Source organism: Lonchura striata, chromosome 1A (assembly GCF_050655825.1).
Source record: "Lonchura striata isolate lonStrDom1 chromosome 1A, ASM5065582v1, whole genome shotgun sequence".
Taxonomy (NCBI): Eukaryota; Metazoa; Chordata; class Aves; order Passeriformes; family Estrildidae; genus Lonchura; species Lonchura striata.
Window position 1 is genome coordinate 3395418 of NC_140741.1, and position 19715 is coordinate 3415132.

At 41.6% G+C, this 19715-nt stretch overlaps 1 protein-coding gene across 50 annotated transcripts in view; it reads left to right on the forward strand.

Moving 5' to 3' along the window:
* The window catches only part of ATXN10 (ataxin 10), a 215073-nt gene that overhangs the window by 69842 nt on the left and 125516 nt on the right, over window positions 1-19715 (forward strand). For 28 of the 50 annotated variants that reach the window (XM_085570111.1, XM_085570112.1, XM_085570113.1 and 25 more), the window contains exons 11-14: window positions 595-1491; window positions 2006-5640; window positions 6329-15146; window positions 16104-18390. In XM_085570111.1, coding sequence (XP_085426237.1) covers window positions 595-782 — 188 coding nt within the window. In that variant the 3' untranslated portion in view covers window positions 783-1491; window positions 2006-5640; window positions 6329-15146; window positions 16104-18390. The remainder of the gene's footprint in view (window positions 1-594; window positions 1492-2005; window positions 5641-6328; window positions 15147-16103; window positions 18391-19715) is intronic. The other 22 variants (XM_085570122.1, XM_085570125.1, XM_085570129.1 and 19 more) reach the window with 8 other exon arrangements.

Consider the following 19715-nt stretch of genomic DNA (forward strand, 5'->3'; position numbering starts at 1 on the left):
AGAAGTCAAAGAAGTTTAAGTGTCTCTGATACTATCTGTGCTGTTTTCAGATATTAACCTGGATAAGTTGTCTTTTTCTACATCTCTTCAGCTTTTGCAGTGAATATAATAGTCATATTTCCTGTACATGATACACAGCTTATTTGTCTGCCAGTGCCTGGAAGTGTAGTGTTGAAGTATTCAGATCATAAACAACTGACTTATTTTTTATTTAAACTCACTAGGAAGATCATTGGAACATTTCAATTGACTGTAATTTTGTTTTAAAACAGTATGTCTTTTTAATTCCTGCAGTTCATTAGGTTGGGGTTTTTTGTTTGCTTGGGGTTTTTTTTCCACTTAATATAAACCCTAGAAAATTTGCATGAAGTTTAAGGGCCAACCTCTTTTAAAATTAAATTGCCTCATATGCAAGTATTTGCAGGTTCAGTGTCAGCACTTGTAAACGTATTACTTGTTCAAACCCTTGATTTCTACTACTTTTCTGAGTTTAAGAGATTGGGGGAGGGCTGGGGGAGGCGAATGGAGTAATAAATCAAAACAAACAATGTTTCATCTTTAAATAAATAAATGATCCTTAACTCTGCCCAACAGTTGTGAGCCAGTGGGCAGTTTATGCCATCCGGAATCTCACTGAGCAGAACGAGCAGAACCAGGCTCTGATTGCTCAGATGGAGCACAGGGGGCTGGCAGACACCTCTGCCCTCGAGAGGATGGGCTTGGAGATACAGCAGAGAGATGACAAGTTAATTCTGCGCTCAGCCAGGAAAAAGCCCTCCTGAGCAAAAACATTAGCACTAGTCAAATCACTAAAAGGGAATTTCTCTCATAAGATGTTTTCTCTTGCTCAGCAACCATTTTCTTTTAAGTTTCAGTCCCAGACTGTTGAGAATGTTGTGTTTGTTCTCAGAAAAGCTGCGAGATGATGCTTCTGCCTTCTTTTGCTGTAAACAAAAAGTCACTTATGTGCTTTCCATGTACCTGGGTAAATCAGCTTGTGTAAAAAGGTCCTTCTTGTCGTTTGGAGTTTCATTACTTCCTTTTTCATTAGAAGAAGAATGTCATATGCGCACTATTGACTTGTCATAATTTTCTTTTCTGAATCTGGAGATTACGATCATTAAAAAACTCTTCAAAGAGCTCCTTTTCAGGCTGCCTTTTCCATGTAAAAGATCTGTGCTGAGTCAGGGTTAAACTAGTAAAATTACTATTTTTTGATCATGGGACCTAAATATCTCTCTTTATATAAGCACCAAGAGAATGTTGAATGTACTTAAATATTTAGTGAATTAAACACAACATGGCTTTTGTCTGTTCAAATTATTAGCAAACTGTCTTTTCTACCTTGATACCTATCAGTCTTCATGACAAGTATATTAAAACCAAAGCTGAAGCTGTTGTGGCAACAGATGCTGCATTCCTTTGCACTGGGGCATGTCTCTGTTTTGGAGACTTGGGTGTTTGTTTGAATGTTATTTGTTCCTTTGGAGGGTAAGTCAGCCCACTTTCCTTTTATTTTGCACTTCTCATGGGTTTTCTGAACTTTGGCAGACTGCTGAAGAGGTAGTTTCTCACTGTGATTAATTCTAGCAGTTTCTTTTCACCCCTCTGCCTTTCCAAAACATTGACAAAACTCATTTCCAGTTAATTAATTCAAGAGAGGCAGAAGAATAGAAGGCCCTGCCTCTTCATTTTGGGTACCCTCCTATATTGTTGTTGGACCCTGCCACTGTGGAATGTGGCATGAATGAGATGGGGGAGAAGGGGGGGGGGGGGGAAGGAAGTGGGGGGCAGGGGGAGGAGGGCACAGTTAACTCTGTGTGTGCCATAGCTTTGCCCTGGAAGCCAAAAAATGTAATCCTCCCTGCACAAGCAAAACAGGAATTACAGTTTAATATTGCGGGTACTTGCTTACACTTACTGTCATTGGATTATCTTCAGCCATGTCTAACTCAGAGGTCTCAGAAAAATTAACATGCTCATGTTTAATCCCCTTCTTAAATAGAAATGCAAGTTCATGTCCTTAAACTCCATATTACATGTGAACAGACCTTCATCCATGTGCATGAGCTTTTGCTCCTTCAGCTGATTTTTTTATTTAAAAATGGAGGCAAGTACACATTGCTTTGAGAAACACATTGTATTGCTTAAAACTGATGGTGAGTAGAGCTGGACTGCTAAGGTAATTTCAAGTTAACAGGAAGATGTTGATGTCTGCCATGCCTACCTCATGGGATTGTGGAATTGACCCAGTGGGATTTTAGACACTCGTTGGTTTGAAAGGCAAGGATGCAAAATTCCTGTCTACAGCTGTTTGTTAAATGAATGATGTCTGAAAAGGGATAATGGCGATAGGAACAAAGACCCTAACTCTTATTTCTTTTAGAGACTTTTTACTTAAAAAATAAATAGGGGAGAAAAATGTTCTTTGCATTAGCAAGGAGTAAATATGAATATAAGCAAATTGATTTGTTTGCTTTTGAAAAATAACTTGACAAGACTATTTTATTGGGTGTTAAGATTGTGTTGAAGTGCTGTTGTATACAGGTACGTTTGTTGCCTTTGCTGGCTGAATGCAAATGTGATTGTAGTTGTTTTTGAGCCCATGGTTTCTCAATGACTTCCTTAAGCCTTAATGATTGTGTTTAGGCCAGAATTAATTTAGCATTTTCATTACTGTCACATAAGATTTACAGCTGGGTTTGTAGAGGGTTTTGCTCTTATCTCCATAACACAATGGAATATTCATATTTTTAGCCTAAACGGAAAAAAAAAAATTCTACTATGAAAGAAAAAGGAAAAAAAAAGGGTTATTTGGAAGACTGCATCATTCTACTTTAAAAGGAAAAAATAAAACTTTTGCTAACACAAAAGCATCAAATATGGCACTATCTGAAATAAAATGAAGTTGTTTTTAATTTGGTAATTAGAAAAATACAAACACCTTTATTTTAGTGCCACTACTTAAGAAACTCATGGTAAATAATTTAACAAAGTGAGGGGAAAAAAATTATTCTGAACAGAAAATGGACTTTCTGTGCTTTCTGTGTAAGGAAAAAAATGCAAAGAATTTCCTTTTATTTAGGGTGATAAAGAGTTAAAATCCTGTTCACAAAACAAATCCAGAGAGAACTTTGGTTGTGGAAAAAGCAGTGGGAGTCCTTTTTCTTTTTAAGCAATGAGGAATAGATAGGGTGGGGTTTTTTTAACTTGATGGTTGTATACCCACCAATAGAATACACATGAACCCATAAATATAAGCCAAATAATAACAAACACAAAAAAGATTAAAAGAGTTTTGTGTGTTTCAGTACATAATGGAGTAATAGTTGTGTTTTCTAAAAGGGAAATGTAGGGCTTTCATAGTGGAGAACATGCTGATTACTGTATTGTGAGTGGCTGGCTTTTGATTTTCCAGGATGGATTAATTCTCGGAAGACAACAGCTTCCCTGTCCTCCCCCAGTGGAGTCCTGGTCTCCAATAGACTTGTTTTATATGCCTGGGGATTAATACAGCACAGCAATCAGTCATAAAAAGCAAGCTTTAGTGAGTTTGTAAAGGGGCAGAACAGGCAAATCAAGTCTTGTGACCATCTTACTGCTTTCAAGTGCTTTCAAATAATAGTGATCAGATTTTTTTTTTTTTAAGGTCCATTTGTTATTAAAAGAGAATGGGGAGTTGGTTTTTCATCGTAAGTGGAGAGATTCTGGAAGTGCTTTCTGGAGAATGTGAGAGATGACCTAAAATGTTTGCAAAGCTCTGAATATACTTCTAACAATTTAAGTGATTTTTGCCTAAAGTGCTTGTAAAATATGTTTTAAAATATAGCCCAAAAAAGAAAAAAAAAAGTCACAGACAGTTTATGCCATTGTCAACCTTAATTTAACCTTTTGTATTTTGTGGTTGGTGTGAGTGTTTGTGTAGTGAGAATAAAAAAAAAAAAAGTCTATTTCATTGGCAGATGAGAAAGTACTAAAAATGTGAGGCTCTACCCAAAATTACCCTCAGTTTTTGTACTAAGCCTGAGCTGTATTGTTGGGCTGTATTGACTTAGAAATCCCTGTCTTCTTAGTGTAGTCTACTTTGTATTAAATGGGGGGAATTTATGAAGCAATGCAGAAGCATTTTAGTGAGACATTGTTCCCTGTGAGGCTGGTGATGCCCTGGCACAGGTTGCCCAGAGAAGCTGTGGCTGCCCCATCCCTGGCAGTGCCCAGGGCTGGGTTGGATGGGGGTCAGAGCAGCCTGGGATAGTGGAAGGTGTCCCTGCCCATGGCAGGGGGGACTTGGAACTGGGTGATCTTTAAGGTCCCTTGCAATGGAAACCATTCTGTGATTCCCCGGACTTCGCACTCCGTTCTCCCAACCTCCCGGTCCCCCTTAGGCCGAGTGCTCCGCCGGCTCCCTGCGGTGCTGTCCAGGGTCCTGACGAGCTGCCCTGCTCTGCCCGCAGCCTTTGCATGTCCAGAGCCCGTTCCAGTCTCCTGCAGCTTGGCCAAGGCATCACCATTTCACTGGGAGGCTTTCGTGCTCCTCTAGGCTCTGTGGGTTTCTCGAAGGGAACTTTCTCTTCCAGTAGCTTCTGATAACATCCAGCAATTTATGAGGATGAGAAACTGGCTATGATTTTTGAATAGGTCTTTAGTGTCCCTAAAACAACTTTTTTGGGGGAAGCTTTACCTATTCTCAAGATAAATGAGGGTAGTGAATTTTCCTGTTGCATAATCCAGCCTGAACTTGCCACATTGTAAGGTCTGGAAAACTTTATACACTGGAAGTAGGGACATGGGGGCTGAGCTACTAAATTTACTGAATTGATGTTCAGTCATGGATCCAGTGTCTGTACAGGACATTTCCCACAGCTGTTGCCCCTCACTAGGGTGGTGCTGGCAAAAGAAGGCAAGAGCTGAGAGACTGTCTGCATTTCTCTCAGACCTGCCTGGTAGTGTCCATCTAACGCGGAATTAGGAACTAGACTGGAGAAGGCAGAAGCAAAAGTAGATTGTTGGGAGAGAGAGGGAGGAGTTCAGTTCCCAGGGAGAACGCCTGGGAGATGGAAAACACATTGTCAGTCAAATGAGAGAGTATTGTTAGTTTGCATCTTCCCTCCTGCTGTCTGGATACTTGCAGAAATTTGCTGTCCCAAAAGTATCTCTTTAGGAAGAGCCTCCACTCTCCAGACTAAGATAAAAGAGTTGTCTTCTTTTACCCCAAATTTCATTTGCATAGAATTGGCATTGTATTGCTTTTAATTGCCTTATAGAATCATTAAATTATTAAGGTTGGAAAAAAGCTCCAGGATTATCAAGGATATTCTGGAGTTCTGCTCAGCATTTTCTGTAATCTTATAGCTTACTCTAAAAGTAGTATATAATTCAGAGAACACCTAAATAGTTAAAATATTTAAATAGTAAAGAGAAAATATATAAAAAAATAAATCAGACAATTCTAGTTTTGCATGGATTTTCATGGGAAAGAAAACACTGGAAGTAGAGACCAAGGGAAGCCCAGAGACTTTAATTTAAAATTAGCCTCTTGTTTTTTTGCTGCATGGCATCTCGTCTCAGTTCAGAAGTGGAGCTGATGCCACACTGGTGATGACGTGGAGCCATCACAGAAGTTCCTGAGCAAGACACACTGTAAGTTGCACTTGGTTATGTTTAAATGTAAGATGGCTTCCATAACACATTTAGGCTAAACTTTGAAGTTTCCTTTAATTTTTGAGTACAAGTAAATATTGATGTAGAAACATAATTGCACAGAAGGGATTTGTGTTCAGTTTTTTTCATTTTGTCATTCAATAAGTATTTCAACGTGTTTGTCCACTTGCAGAATTGTTACACAATGCCCTTAGTTCTGTAATAATTCAAGAGTTCTGAAAATTTTCATGCTTTAGCATACATTCATAGTCAATATTTGTTATAAGATTAACGGTCCAGTTGGTTATGTGTTTTTTTGTGGGGTTGTTCTTAAAACACTTTCTTCCCCTGGAGTTTTGAAAATGTGACCAAAGGAAGCACAAAAGCTGTGTTGCCTAAGGGAAAAAGTCTTGATAAAGCTCTGAAGTGGTAGTGCATTAGTCACTGAGAGATACCTCACCTTGGTAGTGTTAACTCTAAAACATAACAAGAACATATGTTGATCGCTCTTCTACTGCAGACCTTGTTTTCAGAAATACATGTTTATGTAGTATTCATAGCACAGTAATAAGGGGGGGAAAATTAAGATAAATTAAATAATCCATACCAAGTCGTCAGTCTGGGTGGAGAGGGGATTTTCAGTTGTTGTGCTGGGCAATTTTAGTTCTGAAATTGTGTTTACTGGAAGATATAATCATAGAATGGCTTGGACTGGAAAAGATTTCCTAAGACCATTGAGTCCAGCCATTCCCCCAGCCAAGACCACCAGTAACCCATGTCTGCAAGTGCCACATCCACATGGTTGTGAAACCCCTCCAGGGATGGTGTAGTGAACAAGTAAAAGGTAAGGAATGTTTCTCCAATGCCTCTCTGAATATTGTTTTGAAAGTTAGTTTTGAACTGCCTCTAACAAAAACTATAGCAACTGCTTTGTTTTAGAAAATAAGGCACCCTGTTGGAATGCCATTAAAATCAGGCAAATGAGCAGTAAAGTTTTGATACATGAGAAAAGCAACCAATAAACTTTTTCTTGCATCAAGGGAACTTTGCCTGGATGCCAGTGAGCAGCCAATGAACTCCAAGGGAGCAAAGATGAAGTTCTGCACAGACATGCTGTTGCTCTAAGGTAGATATGACATGGTATGAGTCATATCTACATACAAAGTGTCAGAGTCTTTGCTGTGTGTGCTGTTATTTGCTGTCCTGGCTGCTCCTGTGAGGCTGCTTGTGCCCCACCCTGCTGGTCCTGCTGCTGTGGCTCTGCTCTGCTGCTGACTTGCTGGAGGGACTTCACTGGGCATGGGTTTCCCCATTGCACTCTATGAGCCAAGACTGGACTCGTAGAGGTGGTAACCCCTTTCCCGTGCTTCTAATTGTTCTGTTTTATCTCTTTCTTTCCTGCTTTTTGACAACAAAATGAAGCTGAATGATCGCTTTGGATTCCAACATTTAAGCTCATTTGGATTTTAAACTTGTTCTTCACTATGCTGAGAACCTAATTCCTTTCTGCAATTTTAGATTGAGGCAAAACTCACCTTTCCTCACTTTTAGCGGATCAGAACAGATGGGGATTCCACCACTGCCCTGAGCAGCCTGTGCCAGGGCTGGATGGCCCTTTCCAGGAGGAATTTTCCTAAATAGCCACCCTAAACCTTCCTGGCACATCTTGAGGTCATTTCCCCATGTCCTGTCTCTTGTTATTCAGGAGAACAGACAATCCCAATCTGGCTGCACCCTCCTGCCAGGGAGTTGTGCAGAGCCAGAAGGTCTCCCCTGAGGCTCCTTTTCTGCAGGCTGAGCCCCCCCAGCTCCCTCAGCCCCTCCTGGTGCTCCAGCCCCTTCCCCTGCTCCCTTCTCTGGACACACTGAAGCCCCTCAATGTCTTTCTTGCAGTGAGGGGCCCAGAACAGGCTCCCAGATTCAGGGTGGCTCAGCAGGGCCAGCACAGTGAGCTGTGTAATGACTGCTTATAAAAGCATTCGGCTTTCATGATAAATCCTTCTTTTAAATGCATTTAAACAACTTTGACTAGGAGTCAGTTTAACACTGGGCATTTGCATGTTCTGTGTTGGCAGTTTTCTCACAGAACACGTCATGGAAGTAGTGTACTTGGGCTTTGAGGGTGGGAGTTGGGGGAGAAGAGCCAGTTTGCTGCTTCAGATTACCTCTGTATTAATTGTGGAGGAAGTTATCTCCATTTGCTGTAGAACTATTGAGCTGTTAATGTTAAATGTAAGAATTAAAGTGGAGGAAGGGAAGAGCATGCTGGAAGAACATATAGGATAGGCTGAGTAAAAAAGATAATCTCCAGAAAAATAGATCTAAAGAGTTAGAGAATCTTAGAATGATTTGTGTTGGAAGAGACCCTAAAGCCTATCTCATTCCATGCCCATGCCATAGGCAGGGACATCTTCCACTAGACCTGATTGCTCCAAGCCCTGTCCAGCCTGGCCTTGGGCACTTCCAGGGATGGGGCAGCCACAGCTGCTCTTGTCAACCTGTGCCAGGGCCTGACTGCCCTCACAGGGAAGAGTTTCCTCCTAATAGCTAATCTAAGCCTGCTCTCAGTCTGAAGCCATTCCCCCTTGTCCTGTCACACCATGTTCTTGTAAATAGTCTCTTTCCATGCAAGTCCAAGGTGACAGTGTCTTAAAAAAAGTTGAAGGAAGCCTTGCAGATCAAGGCACTGTGGCAGGGGAGAAGAAGGTTTTTACTTCAGCAGTGATTTTAAAAGAGAAAAAAAGCAAATTCTGAAATTGTTGATAAACCATTTACAAAACCACATTTTCCCAGACATGGGATGTAGAGTGGCTGATATTTCTGTTCCTTGCCCCCTTTATTCTGCACCATAAATTTCTTTTCTTATGAACATCACAGGCTGTGCCTGCTTTTGATTAGAAGTGAGGCTGATTTACAGACACAAGGCGGGGAAGAGGCAGTGTTACATGTGCAATAAATGGGAAAACATTGATAAGGAAATAATAGATGAAAATGCCCAGTTATTTTCTGAGGGTAAAAAGCATCCTTAGTTACTCCTTTGAGGAGCCTCACCCTTAACTTTAAGTCTTCTAAACTGGGCCAATAGGCTTGAGCACATAATTTCTGCCTTTCACCAAGGGTAGAGTGCATAACACTGCAACAAATCACCAAGGGATCTTACTAATAGGGTCATTAAAATTACAGCACATCCCTTGTCACTGTAAACATTTGTGTGTCCTGTAACTGTTGGCTTCACTCTCTCCTCCTTGTTTTTTAAACTCTTCCTTAGTGGAATTATTACTACATTTAGACAGACCTTGGCACCTCCTATCAACTGCTCTCTAGGCCAACATTAAATTTTGTTTTAGAAGCAGGTTTCTTAGCCACATATTTTATGAAGTGGTGCAATTCCAGTCTTGCCCCAAGCCCATGTTTGATGATACCAAGATATGTCTGGAAGAGTTTCCTCGTCAGTTCTGTGTATTTCTCATTGCCAGGGCTTTTTTCTAAATTGCAGCCATCTGTTGTGAGTCTGCACTCCATGGGTTAAAGTTTATTTTTATATTAAGACAAGCCTTCATTATGTTTTCCCTCTTTCCCCCTTTCTCTTCCCCCAGTCTGGAACTTTAAGCTTTCTAGTTAAGCTTTTATGGTGGCCACAAACAGGTGCGTGCTTTACAGAGGGTCTCATTCTGCAGCTCCCACTGGCATCCCTGGCCTCCTGAACTCCCTTTTGCTACCTCCTTCCCCCTCAATAATTTTTTATGAATGATAGCTTTTCAGCACCCTGGGAACAGCTTGTTGGGAAGAACACTCTTTGTGGGGTGCAGCCAAATCCTACACATTTCTCGGAGACTTTTCTGTGAAAGGGCTGGTTCTGTGCTGCAGGTATGACGTACGTGTGGACTCCCCCTCCCTGCTGGCTCCCCCACCTCCTGCCTCTGTGATTCACTGGGATAAATCTGCTTTTTAATAATGCTGGTAGACTCTCGCCACAGGTGCTTCTCAATTAAAATCCACTTTGTTTAAAAACTGAAGGCTTGTTTAACTGATCCCCTGGGGAGAGTTGTCAGATCCCAGGGTAGGTGACACAAATAGATTGGTGACCCTCTGGAGCTGCATTGAAAATACCATATCCTGGGGTACCAGAGGGCAGCGTCACTCTGAAAACAAATCCGCACGTTTGAGAAGCCCTGGGTGGAATCCCTGGGACTTGTCATTTCAGTGTGAGGCCTTTTTAATCCATCTTTTAACATTTTGTTTTGTTCCTGCTACCCTTCTCACACCCCTTCCCCCCCAAGTACTTTCACCTTCTTTCTAATACTGATTTAGCAATTTAGAAAATACAAAGGTAAAAGGAACATTTGTTTTTCTCCAAGAACAGTCTCTTTTGTATTCTAAAGATATTTTCAAGAAATTAATTGGAATGGCAAAAGGGTGTGGAAAAAATACTTGAAAAAAAAAAAAAAGAAAAAGCAAATTGAAAGCGACTTTTTTTTTTTCTTTTTAAAGAGAAAGTAAAATGTACTTTGAGTGATCTGAACTTTTCCCTGCCTTCTTAGATGTGTATTTTTAGCATTTTGAATACATGTAATGTTCTCAGATATTGCTTACCAGAGCACTTTGAAATAACTATAGAGGGTGGATGGGATGACTCAGGGGACTGGTAATTGAATGCGGAGCCTTTTCACCTCCAAGTCCCCAGTTTGAATGGAGTCCAAGCTGAGAGCGACCTCGTGGTTACCCTCAGATGGGTGTTTAGTGGCCTGTCTGAAGTGAGTTGGTGGTCTCAGTCCAGCTCTTGGCAAACAGCTACCACATCACAGCAGCCACAGCCGCAGTCAGTGCCAATTACCAGCCAGGCTGGCAGTGCTGGCAGCCAGGGGAAGGATGGAATTAGTGTGTGCTGCTCCTGTGTCATAGGTGGTCCCTGCTGCTCTTGGAGCCCTGCAGCAGCAGCTGGATTTGGTGCTGTTGGCCCTGTGGGATGTGTGTTCCTGCACTCTGGGGTGATGTTAACTCCCAAATGCAGAGCTGGGTTCCTGTGTGGGTTTGGTTTTGCTTTGCCTCTGTAGGTTTTCAGTCCCTCTGTTCAAGGGCATCTCCATGCATGGGAATTTCCTACACACCTCTGTCAGTCGGATTTGTCTCTTGACATCTCTGCTAAGCGTGCCAAAAAAGAGATTCTTCACATTTGTGAGTCCAGAGAAGGGAATGGAACTGGGGAAAGGGCCTGGAGTACCTGGAGAGAGCTGAGGGACCTCAGCCTGGATAAAAGGAGGCTTGGGGGGGACCTTCTGGCTTTCCACAACTCTCTGACAGGAGGTGGTCAGGCTCTGCTCCCAGGGAACAAGGGACAGGATGAGAGGAAATGGACCCAAGCTGTGGCAGGGGAGGTGCAGGTTGGACATCAGGAGGAATTTCTTCACCAAGGATGGTTCAGAGAGGTGGTGAAGTTCCCATCCCTGGAGGTGTCCAAGGAGTGACTGGGTATGGCACACAGTTCTCTGGTCTGGGTGACGAGGTGGGGATAAGCCACAGGCTGGACTCAATGGCCTTGGAGGTCTTTCCCAACCTGAATGGCTCTGTGAGTCTGTGATTTCAGTCCATTTGTTTGATAACAGTAGTCACACTTCTGGCAACTCTCAGCTCCCAAAATTTCCATACCACCCCATTATTTTGCATTCCTCTTTCTGAAGTGGTTTTACATTTTATCTCTGAAGTTTTTTTCCTGAAGTTAAACTAAAATGTAGTCCTTTTGAAAGTGTGAGGACAAAATAGATAATTCTTACCCTGTAAAATCTCTTACAACTGAAAAAAAAATCTTGCATAAATTTCTTGTATTTTGGGAGTTTTAGAGTATAGCCCTCTCAGATCTTCTGAATGGTGCTTTAATGGACTCCAAAGCCAAAGATGATCTCTCTGCTGGCAGTAAGATTTTGAGTTGAGAAACAAATCTTATCTGTGGCAATCTGTCTGCAAAATCATGACAATTTTCACATGTTGAAGCAAGAGTTGAAATAAATATGGTTTACAACATTTTATGCTGCAAGGCAGATCTTTCCAAAAATGGGCAGTTAATTTTTCACACTCTATATTTCATTCAAGGGAACGACAGTAATACAATTCTAATCAAAATAGTGGGTTTTTCCCCAAGTACTAAACTAAGTCCCTTAGAAACCCATTTTTTTATTTTTTGTCCCTAAATCTTAAATGTCAACTGTGGTTTCTGTAAAAATAAACATTTCCTCAAGGTATTGGCAGCCCAAATAGAGATGCTGAAACTGAATGTAACAAGAGTGACCTTGTGAGGATTTTTACCTCTAAATTGAAACAAATTACTGATGTGAATAGGAAAAATAGTAACAATGTACATTTTTAAGCTTTTGATTAAGCTTAAAAATGTAAGTTGTCATTAGTAAAATGGTAAGGAGGATTTTGTATAAAAGGAGATCTAAGTATTGCCTGTTGAGGAGGACAGGGATACAACATTTGGAATCTGTAGTTTAGGGTAACATCCAAGTAACTAGTTAGGTTGATTCTCTCATTTCTGGTCACTCACTGATAGGTGATTTGGCCAGGCTTCACTGGGAGGGGATGGATTTGGGGTATCTTTTCAGAATATGGTTTCATTTTATCCAACAGGAAGATAAAAGGAAGCAGGTGGTAGAGCAGCTTTCTGGCTGGGAAAAGCACTGCTGCAGGTGAAGGGAAGCGTGGCTCAGGGCTTTCTCTTATCTCTTGGACAAGCTCAGGAAATTAACTCTTGGAAGGGTCTACAAAGATAACCCCATGCTTGGTGTCTTGAGCAATCCAGCAAAGAGGCAAAAAGAATTGCTGTGTGCAAGTTTAGATTAGTGGGTAAAGCCAAGAAGATGCTGTTAGTGATTTGCCTCAGCTGAGAAACAGATGTGTCCCTCACCTGGAGCTGGCGGTGGCAGAGCGTTGCCTCTTTAAAGCTCAGGCAGGAAAGGAGGACTGTGCATAACACTGCCCTGAAAACTTGTCTTAGAGCATGTGTTCAGAGTAGAAGTGCTGTAAGTCTGGAGGAGATGAAGTCTTCTAGATAATGACGGTTTTATGGAGGAGGTGATGCTTTCTTCTCACAAAGGAAGGACATGGAAAAAACTGAAATGGAAACAGTTGGCAAGGTCACTCTGGCTTGTCTCGAGAATTTCAGGAAGGAGGCCTCCAAACAAACCAAAACCCTAGGAGCGGGGCTATCACTGTTTCTTCCTGCTCAAATAGAATTCTTGTTCAAGGCATTTCCAAATAAGGGTGAGGAACTGAGCACTGCAACCGCAAGATGACAGTGCAAGGCTGTTAAAACCAAGACTCCTTTTTCTTTCTACTTAAAATAATCCATGTCCAGCCATGAATCAAAGTGCTCTGTAACCTGCCTTGCTCCAAAATAGACTGACAGAAACATATACAAATCCTCCTGGAAAAATAAATTATGAGAAAAGCTTTAGCTGGGAACTCCAGAGTAAGAATGATTAGCAAGTTGCACCGTTCACTTAACGTGATTTTAATCATGGACTAGTAGTTAATCTCAAGGCTAAAAATGCCACTATGTATCTCTTGGGTGAACACAAGGCATATGGAAATTACATGGCAAAATTAGCATTTACCATAATATAGTAATAGTAGAAGCAAAAAAAATAGAGAACAAGGGGAAGAATTTCCTGGCTAGGATGAATTCACCTGAAATCAGTGGAGCTTTACTAATCCATACCTTTGAAACCCTCCCCTTCAGCATTCCAGTGTTACAGCAGCAATGAGCCATGGGTTTGTTGTTGAGATGCCTCACTGAAGTAAAAATCAAACCACTGTGCTACTGAGGGAAAGAAGGAAAGAACAATTTTAGCATGTAAGATTAGGGCAGTGCTGTCAGGGTGGGACCAGCCTGGAGTTTGCCAATACTTGAGCCCACTTACACTTTGTACAAACTTCTAAATACCTCTCAGTGATGTTTTAATTTCAAAAGCTATCTGGCGGCCTAAGTATCCATACCTAACAATTAAACCAATAAATTCAGAGGCCAGTCTTCAAAGTTCAGAGCTTCAAATGCTCTCACTAGTGCATTATTCATGGCTTGGTTTTTTCTTTTGATATCTCTCTATGGTGTGATCTGTATAGCAGAAGAGAACCCACATCTGTCTGTTTACACCACCCTGGAAATTCTTGTGGGCAAACAAAAAAGTTGACCACAAATAACTGCTGGGCTAGCAACAAACATAGTATCTGGAGTGCCTCCACCCACCTGCCATCAGGCAGACTTCTGAATCTCATTTGAAATGGGAAAATTCAGATCAGGGTGAGAGGGAGAGCTGGGGGGAAAAACTAGATTAAAGACTAAGCTGAAATCAGCAGAACTAGGAATTTTAGGGGGGGGGTTTGTTGGTTTATTTTTTTTACGTGGAGTAGGCCATATGTGGGCCCTGAGCTGAGCATCATGGCATGGCACAGTGGATGTCTGGGAAAGGCTGTTAATTCCTGTTTTGTTTGAGCCACTGCAGACTCTAGTCATTCTCACTTTAGCTGCAGGGTCTCTTTACATTGTTGTGGGTCTTATTGGAGGGATATCAATTTCCATTGGCTTGAAAAGTTTCCCAAAACTTCCAGTGATGATGATATTACCAAGGCTTTGGCTGACCCAGCTATTTTCATGAACCTGAACTAAAGCATACGGGTAGCATTCTCAAAATCAATGGAAGTAATTACATGCATAAAAGTAGGTATCCATGAAGTTGGATCTCATCCTGTGACCCTTTAATTCTTGAGATGTATGGAAAAGACTGATTTATTAAGCTGATCTTACACAATGGTACTTGATTTGCAATGTTCAGAGAGTTTTAATTGTTATTTGTCTCACACTAATATCCAATCACTTGGATGTTTCACTTTAACTTGATTTATGACTTAAAAAATAAAGCCATGGTGGAGCTGAGGGTTTCATTGTCTATAAATAGCTTTTCAGTCTGGTGTTAGATCTATTTTGGAGGCTTTAGTTCTTGGTGAGGCAATTTCTCCCCAGTGCAGACCATCTCATGTGCTGGAGTATACCACACTGATGTTGACTTGCCTGCTTAGAAGTTTGTTAACAGCTTTTATTTCCTGAATCTGGGGAACAGTTTTTCCTCTTCCAGTTCTGTTCAGTTTTCTGAGAAAGAAGTACCTTTTTGACTCATCCCAACTTCCTCCCTTGTTCTGTTTATTCTTACTGCAGAAGATGGCCACAATTCCTCCATTTCGTGCAAATTAGAGGTAGTGCTAGGGTCCCTGGCAAGTTCCCAATACAGGTCTCAGATGACTTAAATGCTTCCCATGGGTACATTGACACATTATTGAGCAATTACATTCTCTTGTGGCAGTCATCTGTGGAATAAGTAAACTGCCTCGGTGAGCCCCATGGTGATATCATGCACCATAAATGCATGCTTGGCCTCCATTGTGTCAACAATCCCTCACGTTCTCAAAGGCAGAAATGCGAGTATAATTCTCAAACTACACTGCCTAATAAACAGGTTAGGTTTATTACTTGTTTCTACCTTGAAGGGTAAGATTAAATTTAATTTATAAGGCTACTGTAAAAGGAGAAGGCATATGGGTAAGCTTAAAGTGATTATTTGTTTATTCACTCTAAACTTATTAATTTGGGGTTTGGGGAGCGAAAAGGGAGGCCAGCAGAAGAGAGTGACTTACATTTAAGTCTTATTTTTTTTTCTTCTGGCTAGGGGAAGGTTGGTCATGAAGATCGTTTTCTCATCAATAACTTTGGCAAGACAATGGCATACGTTACTGATAATTCCCAGATTTGCTTGCACAAGCAAAAAATATTTATGCAACAAGATGTCAAGTAACGCTCTCCTGAAAGTTAGGAGATCTTTGATTACACAGTGTAGTGTAAAGTTAGTGGTGTAATGAGTCTTTTTTTCCCCCCTCCCTTCAAAAACTTGTGTCTGAATGTTTTGTAAAACTTTGAAGAGTCCCAAGGACAAAGTGTAACTAAAAAGGTGTCATAGCTGCTTGTGTGCTCATGAATAGCATGCAGTATCTATCATTAATGAGAGAGCCTGTGCTTTGGTGCTTTCTTCAGCCTTGGTGTGTCATTCAGTGATACATGGTTGAGCCTGATCACTCTCAGCCCAGCTTGAGGAGTTTGGGGTCCCAGCACACACAGCTGGAGCACGTCCAGCTCTTACCCACTAGCACCCCCAAGTCCTTCACCAAGGGCTGCTGTGGATGACACTGTCCTCAGATAAATTTTATGGCCACCTCTGAGAGAGGGAAGTCCAGTACTCCTGCCTGAATCCTCCTGAAGGTGGATGTGACAGCACAGAGTGTCCTACACATGAGGCCAGTCGGGTTGTTTCCTCAGCCTTTGTTGTGGCTGGGGACAGAACACAGATCCCAGTGTGCTTTTCAGGCTTGTGCAGTATTATTCAGTCTGGTTGAATGACTAGCCTCTGCTTTGTCATCAGAGAATATTTATGACCATCGAAGGAAGGCCGAGTTCCTGGAGACGGGATAACGCGTGGCTTTCTGCTGCCAGACACAGAGTTCCTTTCCGTGGTCACACCAATGTTTTTTCATACTCCCACGGACACCACAACTTTTTTGGATAAGGAAGAAGATGATGGAACACAGATGAGGGAAAGAAATGGCCTCAGAGAACTTGGATACGTGGGGGTATTTTTACCCTTTGGGGTTTTTTCTTCCTGAATTTCAATGAGTGACTTATTGGAAACTTCTTTGGGTTTGAAGTGTTTTTTTTTCTTGTTCCACACACACGAAATTGTTTTGGGTTGTTTTGTTTGTCTTTTTTATAATGCAGCTGAGATAGGGTGACTTGATATTTTTAAAATAGAAAACTGATGCCTTCTGAGGGAATAGGCGGAAGAGAGGAGGACTTCAGTAGCTGGAAAAGTCCTATGGGTCATACCAAGGACAACTTGTGACTGTGAAGGTTGTGCTGGATATGGCAGGGAGGATTTGGGGAGAGCTGCTATGGAGGCTAGAGTAGTGCTGCTTGTCCTTGGGTGCCAAATCCTCTGCTGGCTCTCTAAATGCCAGATCCCAAGGATCCCTGCACCACAGCCACATATCTGTTTTGATTTGTTAACTGTTTTGTCCCCTCTTTCTTTTAAAGCAAATTATAGATTAAGCTTTTCCAACCCATGGCATTAGTAACTATCAGGCACTGAATGCCAAGCAGGTGCCTTCCATTTCACTCACTGACAATAAACCTAAAACAAACAAACAAAAAATCTTGTCTTATTGGTGAGGTAACTGAATGAGATTACAGATCCAGTTTTTTAATTGCTAAAATGCAGAACCCTCACAGAAAATGCTCAGCATCTTGTCCCTTCTCATTCTGATCATTGCCAAAGCCTGCAAGGCACTGGGAGTTTTGGAGCATCTTCTGGAGCCTGTACTGTGCTGGAGGCTGCCCAGCACACCCTGAAGTGACAGCAGGTTTTCAGAGAAAGAAATTGTCAGTGAGCTGTCCAATGTGTTGTCGAGCAGGAGCATATGTCAGTGACAGAGTGTCTCCCAGGGATTACCCCTAAATGAACACCGTGAGTCTCCACAAAAGGCCCCTCCACCTGGTGCCTGTTGGGAAGAGCACAGCGCTGTTTTACATGTTGTGCAATTAAATTCATGGATAGTATAAGCTATTCTACTTTTTCAAAGCCATCACCCTGGGTATAACTTAGGAGTTTGAAAGGAATATTTCCTTGCCATTTCTATATCCATGTTTAAAGTATTATGCTAATATTGGCAAGTGATCACTGTAGGCTAAGTCTCTGTGATGGTAATCCTCTTTCCCTTCTCTGCTGTCATTGCCATTTCAAAGCTTCCAGAGTTTGCTGTGGTAATTATTCCAACTGGAGACAGGGACTAGAAATTAATGAAATAAATTCTATTGTTCTGAGGCTTCTGAAAAACATGTTTGCACTGGTGCTGATGGGTTCAAACACAAATCTGGATATGCTTTGCTGACTCCTGCAAGTGGACGGAGAGAGAGGGAGAAGGTGGCTTTGGTTGTATATATCTATTATCACCTAATTTTGATTTTGTTGTTCTGAAATACTTGGGGGTTCATATATTTTGAGAAGCTCAGCAAAGGTACACTTTGTGCAGATGCACTTCAAACATCAGCAGATGAGCGCCAGGAAATAATGTTGGACAGGGCACTGTTACAGTCATCCTTTCTACCACTTCCTCTCAAACTGATATAAACAGATGCATGTTTTTATGTCCTTTCCCTTGGGAAAGGGAGAACTCTGAGCACAAATGATCAATATGTGGCTTTTCCGTGGTTACTTGGGAAACTTCATCCCTGAAATCTTTTTTAATCACAAGTTTTCTCGCATCCTATGACAGAATCCAGCTTTTTTTTTTTTTTCATCTGCTGTAAGTTATAGAATCTAGACAATAGGAACAAATCTGGATGAGCTGGTTTATGCAATAATAAAAACCGGTATGTGTGTTTCTGAAAACTAAGGAGTTTTAAAAAGGGAAATTGTCACTGCTTTTAAAACAGTGATTAATTTTAGACTTTCTATGTACTGTAGACTTCTATATGCACTTACTGGTCCTTCTAAACGTTTTTCATGTTTTATTTTTTCCTTCAGCATTTTTAGCAGATTTGTGGAAGCTGGATTTGATGATTTCTCTTCACCTCGGAAGGCCTTAAGTGGGGCAGTCCTGTGTGAGCATGAGGTGCAGTGGCTGTTCTGTGGTGATCAGTGCCAAGACACACTGGTATGCAATTCCTAGATTGTATTTCTGGTTGTATTGCAGCTCTGGACAAATCACACCTGAGAGGTTTTGGAGGGCACATGTCTAGTGTTTATTTCCCACTGACATGAGTGGTTAACAGCCAGTTGTATTTTTCTGAATCCCTCCCATACAGTCTTTCAGTTTCCATCTTCTCAGTTATCCCAAATAAAAGGTGAAGGCTTTGGGGTTATCTTCTCTGCAAAAATATACTTACAAAGGTCCCTCCAAGAGCAGCAGCAACTCGTTCCTGCAGCCAGAGCTGCTGGGCACCAGGTGAGCATCCTCCCAAACTGGATATGAAATGGGTTCCTGGCAGAGCTCCCTTCTAGGCGCTCATGGCTGGGTGAGACTTTGCACACCATGCTGCCAGATTTGCAGCTTTGGCAAATAAATTGTGGGGCAGGTTGTTCAGAGGGCTGGAGGAGGTGGGAGGTCTGTGGGGTTGTGTCTGTAGGATGGGATGTCAGTGCTGTGTGTCTGGGACATGCTCCTGGACTTTTCCCCCAGCTTTGAGGGAGGTTAGGACTTGTGAGACCAAACGTGGGGGTTGTTGGAGGTGAGAGCTGCTGGTTTCTAATGGTGCTGAGAGTGATTTTAACAACGCCAGGTGGGGGCAAACACTATTACAGGTACAGAATAATAGCCCTAGCCAAAAGACACAGTAGCCCTGTGGTGCACACAATGGAGAGGAATTGGGAGTTCTTGGATCAGTTTTTGACTTTGCCATAGACCTCCAGTGTTACTTTCAGGCAGTCACTTCATCTCTGCGTCCCCCATCTGTGAAGCAGCCAGGCTTGGAACAGTCTGTGTCTCTGGAAGCATGTATCTAATTCAGCTGTTATTATCAAAGCTAAATATTAAAGAACTGTTGTGTTATCATAGGCTAAAACCATGACACACCATTTTCACTGTGAACTTTGTTCTTTTGTTATTACATTTTGTTTACATTACTTTTTTCAGGAAGAACAATGTTTTCACTGCATATAAGTTAGGCAGAAATTCATGATGTATGCTGTGCAAGCTAGACTTGTAGATTTGATGTCTGACACTAAAATAAGAGATGCATGTTAAATGCCACTTCAGGGCTGGTTGTTCAATAAAATGAAGCACAAATCTGGGCACTGAAAGTAAACAAATAATATAAGACTATGTAGAGATCAACCTTCCAAAGCTGGAAAGTTCCATAACTTGGGTCTCACTCTGGGCACTCCTCATCCCCTTGGTGACGGCATGCTGCTCTGAATTTGTTGTTCAAACTTCCATTAATATTCTCTGTCAGACAAGGAAATAACTTAGATAGGATCAAT